Here is a 15,455-nt window from a genome sequence, read left to right as displayed (position 1 = left end):
AGGGGGCTGCAACCCTGTAGGTGGAACAACAATATGAACTAACCAGTACCCCCTGAGCTCGTGTCTCTAGCTGCATATGTAGCAGAAGATGGCCTAACCGGCCATCATTGGGAAGAGAGGCCCCTTGGTCTTGCAAACTTTATATGACCCAGCACAGGGGAATGCCAGGGAGTGGGAGTGGGAGTGGGTGGGTAGGGGAGCAGGGGTGGGGGGATGGTATAGGGAACTTTCGGGATAGCATTTGAAATGTAAATAAAGAAAACATCTAATTTTAAAAAAACATAAAATAAAGAAGTGCCTTGAGTTTTACCTCCTCATGCCATCTCTAGCTCTCAGGCTTTACATATGCCCCACAGTTCAGAATCTCAGCTCTGACATGCAAGGCACAAAAAAGTCCATATGCTCAGAAATCATTATACAATCACACATAATGTGTAAAGTCAAAAACGTATTTCCCCTAACATCTCTGGTCTTGCAGAAAAGGTTTTCTACTGAAAATTACCTGGATAAACCCAAGGACACAAAAATTTAAAGAAAAATCAAATCTTTGTGGAAAAATTCAAGGTGTTTAAATAATACCTGAACAAATAGTTTAACAATGATAGCAATGAATACTTCAGTGGTCTCCAAGACACCACTGATATATACCTGAGTAAAATGAAAAACATGACCTGGGATTTGAAACTGAGTCTATTAAAAGATATGTAAGTATTGAAGAAAAGTGAAGCTGAAATAAATATTTAATTGAAAAACTCAGCAACCACTGGAGACCTCAGAGGAGAGTTTGTGTGTAATCCCACAAATAGCCATGAAGGTATTGACAATTTATAGCTGCTGGGACACAGAGATATTTCTTCCTAAAAGTATGCCCAATAGGTAATTTGGTCATACTCTACTGAAAGCAATATATTTGAGATTCTTTGAAAGCACAAATTTGTTCTTGAATGGAAAAAAAAGCAAAGAACATAAAATTGGGTGAGGAGAGATAGGGAGAAATTGAGGGAGATCAAGGGAATATGATCAAAGCACATTTTATGGAATATGCAAGAAAATAAAAATTAAAAGTATTGGCCATATAACTCTGGTATCTATATATCTCTATTGTCTCTATATCTAGTTATCTATATTTATACTGCTATATCTACATATTAATCTATCAATCTATCTACCTACCTACATAACTACCTACCTATGTCTTGCAATCAACACAGATCTTGCAAGATATGAACAAGTGTCTATTCAACACAGACAGGGCCCAGATGAGACCAAAGAAACAATTATGTCCAAGTCTGTTTTCCTGATCAGATGGGTTTAGTGGTGGCTGTGAAATACATGAGTATTGTCAAGAAGCCGTTTACAGAAGCATGGTTGTATCTGAGACAATTCATCTTCAGAAAGCCCATACTTCATGGGTGACCATTCAAGAAAAAAAATCATAGTTCCTATAGGTTAATAAACAACTTGAGAGGAGCTTAAGTTGAGGGTCTCTTCTCTCCAACATTATTTTTCCTATTGTCTTGCTAAGGACCTACATTTGTGAATCTTGCAGCATTATGAGATCTGGGGCCTAGTATGTTTCACTGAGATCATGAATCTTTTAAAATTAGTAAGATTTCTGATCATGAAATTTTATTTCCTGTGTCTTTTAATCTTCCTCCATCCCAAGTAACCAAAGATTTTATCCAGAGGTAATACACAAAGATACACATTTTATAGTGCAATGTGAGGTCTGGGATTACAATATTGATTTTTACAGTTGAGATGTCTTACTTCTATAATAAATATTCAAAATGAACTATACTCAGAATCTACATTTATGAAATACCAATTCAGAAAAATTAAAGTCAGGAATAATTATGTCTAAAGTATTTAAAGACAATATTCCTCGAATTTTCACATCATTTAAAAACATCTTACATTTAGACTAATCCCAGTGAAAACAACACTTTTCTAGTAACCTTTTTAAATGCATTCTTGACTTCTTTGTTCCTCAGGCTATAGACAAGAGGGTTCAGCATGGGAATGATCATGGTATAGAATACAGATGCTACCTTGTCAGTGTCCATGGAGTGAGCGGAGCTGGGCTGTAAGTACATGAAGATAATTGTGCCATAGAAGACTAAAACAGTGGTGAGGTGGGATGCACAGGTGGAAATGGCCTTCTTTTGTCCATCAGCAGAACGCATACTCAAGATTGCAACAAAAATAAGTACATAAGAGATCAAGATAATCAATATAGTTAAAGCAACATTGAGTGCTGCCAAGATAAACAGTACGATTTCATTTGTATAGACACTAGAGCAAGAAAGAGCCAGTAGTGGGGGAATGTCACAAAAAAAGTGATTCACTACATTGGAATGGCAGAAGGAGAGCTGGAAAGTGAAGGCAACATGGATAGAAGATTGTAAGAGTCCATTGATGTAAGAACCCACAATAAGCAGGGTACATATTGTTGTTGTCATGGTGGTAGAGTAGTGTAAGGGTTTGCACACTGCTGCATGACGGTCATAGGCCATTGATGCTAAGAGAAAACCTTCAATAATTGCAAATCCTATTAAGAAGAACATCTGTGTAGCACATGCATTGTAGGATATGATCTTCCTTTCTGTGAGAAACCCTTCTATTACCTTGGGAGTGACAGCTGAGGCATAAACACAATCCACCAGTGAGAGGTTACTGAGAAAAAAGTACATGGGAGTGTGGAGGTGAGAGTCCAGGAGAATCAACCCAATCATTCCAAGGTTACCAAACAATGTGGTCAAATAAATAAAAGTGAAGATGATAAATAAAGGGACCTGTAGCCCTGGGGTATCTGTTAATCCCACAAGGATAAATTCAGTGACTTCTGAAATATTATGCATTTGTGTTTCATGAGAATTGTGACAGACACCTAGGATGAAATAAGGAAATAAAAAATATCGTATATGGAACTCACTGTGTGACTTAAGATATGGACAAATTCTCTAACTTAAATGTTCACACACATGGCATGCAAAATCCTAAACTAAATGCTGAGTACTTGTGAGCTGAATGAAATCATTTATCTGGGAATAGTAGAAATAGAGATGCTTACTTCTTTGCTGCCAATATGGTTCCTTATAAAAATTTTTTTTTCAGTTTTCTGGTATATGATAATATTTATTTCAGTATCCCACAAAAGACTTATTTCTTACTTGCAATATTTCACAGATTTACTTACCTAAACTGTACATCAAAAGTTCTTGGTAGCAAGAGCAATATAAAAATATACAATTAACTTTGTTCCATGTTAGTAAAAAACATTAATCTACTGTATTTTTCATCTCTGTTACTTGCACCAAATTCCATTCACACAGCTGTAGCTATGTAGTGATTTTCTACTACCATCACACAAGTCTGTTTTATTTGTGTTTGAGGGAGAATAAAGTCAAAATGAATGAAGAGTTATTTTTAATTTCTCTACATATTGTTTTACAGTTAATGATGTATCTTATATTATTTCCATGATGAATCAGGCGACACATAACTATACACCTATGATCACATATAAGCTTGTCTCTTAACCTGAAAGCCACTTCCAAATTTGGAATCTTGACATAATCATTCTTCTTCATTCATAATGTCAAGGCAAAAGACAATGCAGCCATGGTCTTTTAAATGACCAGGGTGAAATTCAACCTTTTTTTTTTTACAGGTTATGACTGCACTCACATTGCAAGAACTGTGTAAGTTCTTCAAAGGTATAATAATGTTTACAAATTATGTAAGTTATATCTATTACCTTGCAAGCTCTTTTTCATCATTTCCCAGTTTCTTCACAATGTTCATATCACAGAAATAACATCTAACAGTTGATGGTCCCAAGGAAACTGATCTAGTAATTGACATGACAAACAGATATTGAGAGTTGTATAGCCTTCTGAAGTTAAACATGATATAAATCATGTAGATTTCTAATCACATAATTAATATTAAAAAATCATAACATAGTATTCTTCTAGGGTAAAACTATTAACTCTGGATTTAAAAGTACTTAGAGTATATTCTGGGTACCCTACTGCAGTACAGTAGGTAGAATAACAGTGGCCAAGAGTGAGAGAATTATTACTAATAATGTATCTATGACTCACCTGCTTTCCCAGTATAGATTGTAACTTCATTTTTGTTTGCACTTAGAAAATAAAAATGACTGAATATTTTATCATCGTTTATAATTTTTTACTACCCATATTCAAATATTTTAATACTGTTTTTCAAGGAACAGATAAATAAGAGTGAGATATTTCATATCTGATGTATCGATCAACATCTATTTCCTAATGGAAAACATCTTCTTCTTCATCTCATCCATAGGTTGAGATCTGCCATTGAATAGAATTAAGTTTTGAACCATTACAATATCAAGGAAAAGATTATAAACTATGTACATATCTCAGAGCGAAGTAGTACATGTGAATGTATGTCTCTGGAGATGTATGAATCCTTATGGATTTTTCAGCTTGACCTTGATGACTACATTAGAGAATAGTGTTTGCATTTTGTCTTACAGTGCTCATGAAAACACTGGGAAATAGATGCTTAGAGGAAAGAGCCTCCAGTCATCAATCACAGATGTTACACAACCAGATTGGACACGCATAAAAATTAAAAGCCTCATTAAAATGTCTATGTAGGAAACTTAATCACTTTTCAAGTATTCTGATATTAGATTTAGTCCAAAAGTTGAGATGTCCTGAGATACTTTATTCTTTCAATTTAAGCTTTGCAAAGAAAATGCCCATATGTCACATCATAACATATGCCATTTGGGTACATGGTCTTCTTAAGTATTTAAAAGTTTAAGTTTTTCCTCTTTCTTACCTAAGGTCTACCCTTGAGATTCTACCTGACATTTTTATTGAGACTTTCTCTTAAATTCTCCAGATCTAGAATGTACTCTTCCCATTTCCCCTGTCTAGTCTGATAAGCCAGACATGCACAGCTGATCCTCCAAAATACTTGTAACTTCCACAGTTTGCTTCTATACTTCATCCAACTATTCCACCTACCAAACATCCCAATTATTTCTCCAGAGTCTAACCAGGTGATTCTCCCTGTCATATTTGTTAATACCTTCCTCATAAACTCCACCTTATGCCTGTATTCTACTCACATATTGCCCTAGCCTAGTCTGGCCTCCTCTGCCTATAGCAGAAAAGATGTCTAGGATTTAGCTGTATATCTATGTATCCCACAACCCACTGATACCTTCTACACCATGTACAACTTCCATTAAGCAAGATACAGCTCCACACATAAGTCTCCTCAACATTAACACTATTCCCTATGGAAAACTCACCTGATTCCACACAAGATATTATCAAACTCTATGCTAAACCTGTCCATACATCCTCCCATCTGTCCTAACATTCTATATTCATATCAGACTTACAAATAAAAAAATCCCTATGCACATATATCATTGAAAACATACCAACAATGTGAAAGAGCAAGGTAGTACATTATTTCTTCAAAACCTATCAGTCCTATAGAAATGTTTACCAATGGGAATGTCCAATATGAACCCCAGGATACAGAATTTTATAGAATAATTATAAGATTCATCAAAGTAGTTTAAAGTAGTTCAAAGAAGATATGAATAAACTACTCAGTTAAATTAAAAATAAATATATACTAATTTAGTTTGAGAAGATGTAAATAAAATGTCAGTGGTTTCAGTGTTCTCACTCTTTTCTCTCACCTCTTACCTGCTCTAGTCTCTTTCCCAATAACTACTCTATTTTATTTGCAGCTATTTTATTAGGGGATATAGACAGACTAAATAAGGGGGCTAAAAACTCAGTGTTATAATACAGTATATAAAAATATAAAAACAAAACAAAATACATTTTATATATATATATATATATATATATATATATATATATATATATGTATATGTATATGTTATTTGGTTGTTTGGGAGGTATAAGAAAGTAATCATGGTGAGGATAGTGGACAGGGAGGGAGAGACCCGGATGGGAAATGGGACAGGGAGGGAAAGAGAGGAACATGATGAGCTATTATGTGTGGGAACAGGACTGAAGCACTGAGGGACAGCTGAAACAAAGAAAACAGGCAACCCCAAGAAAGTATCAGAGACCTAAGATGAGAGAGACTCCAAGGACTGAAAGGGAGAGACATTAGATGAAATGAATTACAGTGGGGAAAGGAAACTTGTAGAGTCCACCTCCAGTAGAAAGGCAGGGCATCAAGTGGAAGGATGGGGTTGCCATCCCACAGTCAAAAACTCTAACCCAGTATTGCTCCTGTCTAAAAGAAATACAGGGACATAAAATGTAGTAGAGACTGAGAGAAAGCAGGTTGAGTGACAGACCCAGGTGGAATCTTAGGGTTGTTTTGATTTGCATTTCCCTGATGACTAAAGATGTTGAACATTTCTTTAGGTGCTTTTCAACCATTCAAAATTCCTCAGTTGAGAATTCTTTGTTTAGCTCTGTACCCAATTTTTAATAAGGTTATTTGGTTCTCTGGAGTCTACCTTCTTGATATTTTGTATATATTAGATATTAGACCTCAATTGGATGTAGGATTGGTAAAGAGCTTTTCCCAATCTGTTAGTTGCTGTTTTGTCTTATTGAAATTTTTCTTTGCCTTACAGAAGCATTGCAATTTTATGAGGCTCCATTTGTTGTTTCATGGTCTTATAGCATAAGTTATTGGTTTAATGTTCAGGAAATTTTCCCCTGTGCCCATGTGTTCCATGTTCTTCCCCACATTCTCTTCTATCAGTTTCAGTGTATCTGACTTTATATGGAGTTCCCTGATCCACTTGGACTTGAGATTTGTACAAGGTGATAAAAATGGATCAATTGGCATTCTTCTACATGCTGACCTCCAGTTGAACCAGCACCATTTGTTGAAAATGCTATTTTTTTCCACAGGACTGTTTTAGCTCCTTTGTCAAAGATCATGTGACCATAGCTGTTTGGGTTCATTTCTGGGTCTTCAGTTCTGTTACATTGTTCTACCTGTTACTTCAAGATCTGTCAAGAATTACGTTCAAATTTTAGGGGAATCTCATTAAATCTGGAGATTTATTTTTTTCTAGGATGGACAAACCTATTGATTTGTGGTTATGAAAGGTATTTCTAACTTCTTGTTTCTTCTTCAATTTCTTTCTTCAAAGATAGAAGTTTCTATTGTATACATCTTTCACTTGCTTGGTTAGTGTTATCCTAATATATTTTATACATTTGAGGCAATTGTAGAAGGTGTTGTTCGATTGATTTGATTCTCAAACCATTTATTATTTGTATATAAAAAAGCTACTTATCTTTGTGAGTTAATTTTGTGTCCAGCTACACTAATGAATGTGTTTATGAGCTCTAGGAGTCTCTTGGTACAATTTGAGTTACTTATGTATACTATCATAGTATCTGAATATAAAGATACTTTGACACCTTCCTTTCCAAACTGTATCTTATTTTAATCTCTTTTACCTCTCTTATTGCTTTACTGAAGATTTCAAATACTATATTGAATACTTATGCAAAGAGTGGAGTATTGTGTCTTATTCTTGATTTTAGTAGAATTGGTTTTAGTTGATTTTTATTTAAGTTAATGTTCTCTATGGGCTTTATATAAACTGCTTAACATGAATGGGTATTATGTGTTTTCAAAGTTTTTCAGTATCTAATGAGATGATCATGTGGTTTTATTCTTTGAGTTTGTTTATAAAGTGTATTACATTGATGAATTTCCATACAATTTACCATCTCTGCATTCCTGGGAAAGAGCCTACTTAATCATGGCAGATGATCATTTTCCTGTGTCCTGGAATTTGGTTTCTGAGAAACTTATTGAGTATTTTTCCATCAACATTCATAAGGAAAATTAGTCTGTATTTCTTTTTCTTTGGGGAGGTCGTTTTGTGATTTCAGGTATCAGGGTAACTGTGGTTTCATAGAAAAAATGAGTAGTTTTCATTTTGTTACTATTTTATGGAATAGTTTGAGAAGTATTGGTATTAGATCTTCTTTGAAGGTCTGATAGAATTCTTCACTAAAACAATCTGACCCTGGGCTTATTTTGTTTGGGATACTTCTAATGACTGCTTCTATTTCCTTGGGATTTATGGGGCTGATTAGATGGTTTATCTGATCCTGCTTAGACTTTGGTACTTGGTATCTGTCTAGGAAAGCTTAAGTTTCTTCCAGATTTCACAGTTTTGTTGAGAATACACTTTTGTAGTACTATCTAGTTATATATATATTTTAATTTCCTAAGTGTCTGTTTTTATATCTTCATTTTCATTCATGATATTTTTAATTTAGATACTGTCTATGTGCCCTCTGTTTAGCCTGCATAGGGGTTTATCTATCTTGCTGATTTTCTCAAAGAACCACTTCCTATTTTGTTGATTGTTTGTAAAGTTCTCTTTGTTTCTACTTGCTTTATTTCAGTCCCATTTACTCCTCTTGGCTGTATTTGCTTCTTTATATCCTAAACATTTAGGATGAGCTGTTAATCTGCCAGTGTGTGATCTCTCCAATGTCTTTATTGAGGCACTCGGTGCTATGAGTTTTTTCCTTTGCACTGATTTTATTGTGTCCCATAAGTTTGGAAATGTTTTGCCTTCATTTTCACTGAATTCTAAAGAGTCTATAATTTCTTTCCTTCTTCCCTGATCAAGTTATCATTGTGTAGATAGTTGTTCAGCTTCCATGTGTATGTGGGCTTTCTGTTGTTTTTGTTCCTATTGAAGACCAGCCTTATTTCATGGTGGTCTGATAAAATACATGGGATTAATTCAGTGATCTTGTTTCTGCTCAGGTTTGTTTTGTGTCTAAGTATATGATAGATTTTTGAGAAGTTACAAAGATGTGCTCAGAAGAAGAGATATTCTTTTGTTTTAGGGTAAAATGTTGTGTATATATCTATTAAATCCATTTGGTTCATAACTACTTCTAGTTTCACTGTGTCTGATTTGTCCATTGAGGAGAATTGGTTGTTGAAATCTACTGTTATTGTGTGAGGTTCAATACATGACTTGAGCTTCACTATTGTTTATTTTACAAATGTGGGTGCCCTTGTATTTGAGGCATTAATGATCAGAATTGGGAGTTAATTTTAGTGGATTTTTCCTTCGATGAGTATATAGTGTCCTTCCCCATATTTTCTCAACATTTTTGGTTGAAGGCTGGCTAATCCAGCTTGTTTCTTGGGAACATTTGCTGGAAAAGAATTTTCCCAGCCTTTTACTTTGAGTTAATGTCTATCTTTGTCACTGAGGTGTGTTTCCTGTATGCTGCAAAATGTTGGATACTATGTAAGTATCCAGGCTATTAGCCTCTGTCTTTTTATTGTGAAAGTGAGTCCATTGAATGCATAAGCATCAGAAGGTTTGGTGAAGCATGCAGTGATATTTCTACATATAATGCAGGCAAAGCCTATCAGAGCATTTCACATATTAATAAAACCTGTCAATATATTATTTCATTTTCTTCCCTTTTTCTGCTATTATTTATGCTGATATCAAGCTTGGAGTGTTGTGCATATTATGTAAGTCCTATGTCACTGAGATATAGCACCCGGTTTACCTTTTATTATTTTGTGTATATTGATAATGATTTGGTCCCTTTTAAGAAACTCTCATTTTGAGGGTTTCTAACTATACTCTTCCTGTTAAGCACTGGTCAGTTGAAGTATATGTACAATCTCTTGAGCACATTCTTACTGATAACTTAATGCCATTTAGACCCCAAAGAACATACACAGAAATGGAATTTCAAACAGTTGCAGTAAAGATTCAGCTGTTTGCACTTCATGTCACAACTATCATATTTCATATAGTTTACTATTTTATGGATGGGGATGTAAGAATAGGAGAAGAAGGAATAGACACCATTGTAGTTTCCTGAGATTTTGTAGTCTCAATTAGAATATATTTACAGGGTATATTTTTGTAGTTACCTCAGATTTCAAACCCTCAGCCATACTGTATTCCAAAGTGTATATTCTTGAACACTATATAGATAGAATGAGCTCTAACAAAGTTCCTGTGGTTGCATTAGGAATAGGGTCGTTCAATCTGAGAGAAATTCTGGGTTTAGAAGTTGAGCATCAAATCTTGATTTCATTTCTGTAAATACTGGAGCAAGAAAGAGCTAATAGTAGGGGGATATCACAGAAAAAGTGATTGACTACATTAGAATGACAGAAGGAGAGATGGAATGTGAAGGAAACATGGATGGAAGATTGTAAGTGTCCATTGACATAAGATCCAGCAAGAAGCAGGGCACATATTGTAGTTGTCATAGTAGTGGAGTAATTCAAGGGATTGCACACTGCTGCATGGTGACCATAGGCCATTGAGGCCAGAATAAAACTCTCATTAATAACAAAGGAAACAAAGAAGAACATCTGAGCAGCACATGCATTGTAGGATATGATCTTATTTTCTGTGAGATACCCTTCCATCACCTTGGGAGTGACAGCTGAGGCATAAACACAGTTCACCAGAGAGAGGTTACTGAGTAGAAAGTACATGGGAGTGTGGAGTCGGGTGTCCGAGAGAATCAGCAAAATCATCCCAAGATTCCCAACCAATGTGGTCGTATAAATGAGAGTAAAGATGATAAATAAAGGAACTTGCAGGAATGATGCATCTGTTAACCCAACAAGAATAAATTCAGACACTTCTGAAATATTCTGCATCATTTTTATATGGGAATTATAACAGACTCCTATGATAAAATAAAAAAATGGACATCAGCAAGAGATTTTTAGCAATATTCACATTCTCTTATTCATGTGTCAGCATTCTGTCCAGTGTGAAATGGTCTAATTTTAATTCTGGGTGGGAATGATCTAAAGGGATTTATTTACTTGGTAGTGGGTCAAATTGAAACTGTTACTTTATTGCTGCCTACATGTATCCCTATTATAAATATAGGTCTTAATTCAGTTTTCTGTTAAATGAAAATAATTTTTTTTAGTAACACACAAAGTACTGATTTGTTTCTTTTTTCAAAAATCTTACTAATGTATTTTCTGAGATGTGCCTCAGAATCTTTCAAACAAGTGCAATATAGTAGGTACATGCAATTATTCTTTGCTTTTTTAGTAACAAACCCTATATTGTGTTTCCTATCTCTAATACTTCCATTAAGTTTAACACAATAGCTGTGGCTATGCAGTAATTTTAGGTGTTGCAGCATGAATACTCAGTTTTATATCTAAGTTGCTAAGATATTTCATCAATTTTTTTTCTTTTAACATTGAACTAAACGATAGCTTCCTGATGTGAGAGACATGTTCATTCTGGAGTTTAGATATATGACAGTAATCATTTATTTGACAATCTAAGGTCATAGTTTTTCAAAAATTAGAATTAGTTTTAAATGTTTTCATTACAACTAATGGGCTTTATTTTATTTTACAAATGCTCCTATTTTCTACTACTGCAAAACAAGTTGTAAATGTGTTTGAGGGAGAATAAGGTAAACAGCTGGAACATGAACCATCCCAACAGCTCTTGCCTGTATGTGGGATGTGTTCTTCTAGCTGTGCTTTATTGTCTGTCCTCTGTGGGAGAGGAAATGTCTAGCCTCACAGAGACTTGAAATGTCAAATTGGGGGATACCCAGGCTTCACTACCTGCTCAGAAGAGAAGGGGGGAGGGATGGGGGAAGAATTGTAAGAGGTGGTGACAAAGAGAGGAGGTCAATGTGCAGGATATAAGATGAATAATTAAAAGACAAATAAATTAAAAAAAATAGAATAACCAAAATAATGTTTTATGTGATAAGAATAGCTCGAGTATCTTCTTTATAATACTTAAAATGAAAGGGTAAAATTTCCAACTCTTAACTTTTGAGGAAATTTGATATCAGATTGCTTGTATAAGTTGCTAAAGGTACTTAAGGAAAAAAAATCAATGGAATTTTAAGATGGTTTCTTGCTTGTTTGCTGTTTCTTTGTTCAACCTGGATGTGGACACCTGTTTGATAACTGGAGGCTTTTTCACATAAGAATATATTCCCCAATGTCTTCATAAGTACTCTTAGACCAAATGCAAACACTATCTTCTGCAATCTACCTCAAGGATAGGCTAAAAGCCAATGTGAGTCCATTATGCTCTAGAGACACCTACTCATGTGTATTTTGCCCCTGTGAGATACATGTATAACTCCTGGTTATATTATTATCTTGACAATATTGTAAGACAAAATTCCATTTTACAGCAGAGCTACAGCTGTGAAGGAGAACAAGATGCCTTTCTAGTTATGTATGTTAGGTCAGTGCTCTGAATATGAAATATCACACAGCCTTCCTTTTTTACTCCCATTTTTCTATTCCTAGGGCAACTGTAAGTATTAAAATATGTAAATATAGTTAGGTAGAAGTGTAAATGGATATAAAATACCAAGTTATTTTTGTTTTTATTCATATCTGCAAACAAAAAGAGTGAAGTTAATATCTAAAAAGGTGAAACAGCAGTTCCAGAGAGCCATGATTATTTATAATGTTCTCATTCTTGCCCCATTGTTTTTCTTACAACAATGATGCATTAGAACAGCCAGAATTCTACTCTAAAGACTTTTTAATCCTGGAATGATGTTTTCATTGTAGAGGGAGACCATGTTCTAATTTTCTATTATTTAGAATATTCTACATGATCAGAAGACCACAACTCACTTTTAATTTCAGAAGGTTGTAGAAATTTCAATTTCTATTTAGATATATCATTTACTAGGTTCCTTTTCCTGAGAGTATCAACTTTAGACATAAGTATTATGAGCTGTCATTCAGAAGACACCATGTAAAGATAAGCAAGTGCTGGAAAGGTAATGGCTATGAATTACATGATTTTGAATAGTTATCATCCTACATAATTGCAAAAACTTACACATTCCTTTCAATGTAAGTACAGGTCTATCCCATGAAAGTATGATTTGCAAATTGTTTTTTAAATGAATAAGGTTATATTGTATGATACCTTGAATATAAGAGATTATTAACGCAGAGAAATAAGTATGCCTAAGATTTTCAAGTTGGAAGTAGCTCTCAATTAAGGAGCCTCATATAAAATCATAGTTGCATTTTCAGGTGTCACAAGACACAACACCGTAATGGTACAATAAGATGTACCTTGAAATATACTATATTTGAGGTTACACATTATTTACAGAGAGTAAAGATTGCTATCCATTAGTGTTTACCTTATTCTCCCTCAAACACATTTATAACAAGCGTGTGTGGTGGTTATAGAAAATAGCAGCATATGTAATATAAAATAAAGTCAATTAGATGTAATGAAAGCATTTAAAACTAATTCTAATTTTTGAAAAACTATGACCTTAGATTGTCAAATAAATGATTAGTGTGATATATCTAAACTTTACAATGAACATGCTTCATACATCAGCAAGTTATTATTTAGTTCAAATTTAAAAGGAAACAATTTAATGAAACAGCTTAGCAACTTGGATATGAAACTGAGTCCTCATGCTGCAGCAGCTAAGATTACTGCATAGCCACAGCTATTGTGTTAAACTTGATGGAAGTATTAGAGATGGGAAACACAAGATAGGGTTTGTTACAAACAAAAAGCAAAGAATAATTGCATGTACCTATATTAAACTTGTTTCAAAGATTCTGAGGCACATCTCAGAAAATACAATTGTAAGATTTTTGAAAACAAATCAATTCTTTGTGTGTTACTAAAAAAAAAAAAAAAACCTGTTTTCATTTACCAGAAAACTGAAATAAGACCTATATTTACAATAGGGATCCATATTTGTAACAATAAAATTAGTTTCTATTTGACCCACTATCAGGTAAATAACTCCCTTTAGGTCATTCCTACCCAGAATTCAGATTAGATTATTTTACACTGAACAGGATGCTGACACATGAATAAAAGAATGAGAAAATACTTAAAATCACTTGCTGATGTCCTAATACAATATTTTTATTTCATCTTAGGAATCTGTTATAATGCCCATATAAAAATGATGCAGAATATTTCAGAATTGTCTGAATTTATTCTTGTTGGGTTAACAGATGCACCATTTCTGCAAGTTCCTTTATTTATCACCTTTACTGTGATTTATATGACCACATTGTTTGGGAATCTTGGAATGATTTTGCTGATTCTCTCGGACTCCAGACTCCAAACTCCCATGTACTTTTTCCTCAGTAACCTCTCTCTGGTGGATTGTGTTTATGCCTCAGCTGTCACTCCCAAGGTTATGGAAGGGTTTCTCACAGAAAATAAGATCATATCTTACAATGCATGTGCTGCCCAGATGTTCTTCTTTGTAGCCTTTGCTATTATTGAGTGTTTTATTCTGGCCTCAATGGCCTATGACCGCCATGTAGCAGTGTGTAAACCCTTGCGTTACTCCACTACTATGACAACTACAATATGTGTCCTACTTCTTGCTGGATCTTATGTCAATGGACTCTTACAATCTTCCATCCATGTTTCCTTCACATTCCATCTCTCCTTCTGTCATTCTAATGTAGTCAATCACTTTTTCTGTGATATCCCCCCACTATTAGCTCTTTCTTGCTCTAGTATTTATACAAATGAAATTATACTCTTCATGTTGGCAGGATTCAATATTTCTTTTTCACTATTTGTTATATTGACCTCTTACTTACTAATTTTTGTTGAAATTCTGAGAATGCGTTCTGCTGAGAGCCGGAAGAAGGCCATTTCCACCTGTGCATCCCACCTTACCACTGTTTCTATCTTCTATGGCACAATTATCTTCATGTACTTACAGCCCAGCTCCAATCACTCTATGGAATCTGACAAGATGGCATCTGTGTTCTACACCATGGTCATTCCTATGCTGAACCCTCTTGTATATAGCCTGAGAAATAAAGAAGTCAAGAATGCATTCAAGAAGGTTGCTGGAAAAGCATTGTTTTCACTGGGATTAGTCTATTAACTGTAAAGTATATTGTATTTCAGTTTTTATTCTTTATAAGTATTTTCTGTGTATTCCTTTTGGATTCTGACAATATACAACTAATTTTGGATATGTTATCATAGAAATTGGATGCTTTAATTAAAAAACTAGATTTTAATCCTAGATACTAGAATATCCAACAGTGCACCACACTTCATGTGTTAACTACTGTTTTATAATTATAGCCTCTGAATTGAGATATTGTTTGCTTGAGAGATTATGGAGATTATAAGTCTCAAGAAGTAAATTAAATTTCAACTCTCAGATGTGTCTAACATGTAAGATTCAGGATGCCAATAAAACTTATTAGGTTCCTGAGCTCAGTACTTTATAAGAGTCACAAAGTCTAGTCCATAGATCCATAACAGCACACTAATGCTAGAGAGGAGTATCTCAAATCACACTTTCTGAATGGTGCTTATTGGGTTATAGCAATTCATGTTTTTCCTTAGTGGCCATCCATTCTGGCTGAACTTTCTAACAATGCAT

The 15,455-nt window shown here is 34.3% G+C and overlaps 3 protein-coding genes across 3 annotated transcripts; 1 reads left to right on the top strand and 2 right to left on the bottom strand.

Annotated features, from left to right (window-relative positions):
- Positions 1 to 1,919: 1,919 nt before the first annotated feature.
- LOC110332514 (olfactory receptor 5B12-like) lies at positions 1,920 to 2,861 on the bottom strand. Its single transcript, XM_021213784.1, has one exon. The coding sequence runs from the start codon at positions 2,859 to 2,861 to the stop codon at positions 1,920 to 1,922; it is 942 nt and encodes a 313-aa protein (XP_021069443.1).
- Positions 2,862 to 10,104: 7,243 nt separating this feature from the next.
- Positions 10,105 to 10,701, bottom strand: LOC110331329 (olfactory receptor 5B12-like). Its single transcript, XM_021211856.1, has one exon. The coding sequence runs from the start codon at positions 10,699 to 10,701 to the stop codon at positions 10,105 to 10,107; it is 597 nt and encodes a 198-aa protein (XP_021067515.1).
- Positions 10,702 to 13,997: 3,296 nt separating this feature from the next.
- On the top strand, positions 13,998 to 14,945 carry LOC110332563 (olfactory receptor 5B12-like). Its single transcript, XM_021213838.1, has one exon. The coding sequence runs from the start codon at positions 13,998 to 14,000 to the stop codon at positions 14,943 to 14,945; it is 948 nt and encodes a 315-aa protein (XP_021069497.1).
- Positions 14,946 to 15,455: the final 510 nt, after the last annotated feature.

Source organism: Mus pahari, chromosome 1 (genome assembly GCF_900095145.1).
Source record: "Mus pahari chromosome 1, PAHARI_EIJ_v1.1, whole genome shotgun sequence".
NCBI classification, from domain to species: Eukaryota; Metazoa; Chordata; class Mammalia; order Rodentia; family Muridae; genus Mus; species Mus pahari.
Note: the sequence above shows the minus strand (reverse complement) of the source record. Positions and strands in the feature narration are given on the sequence as shown.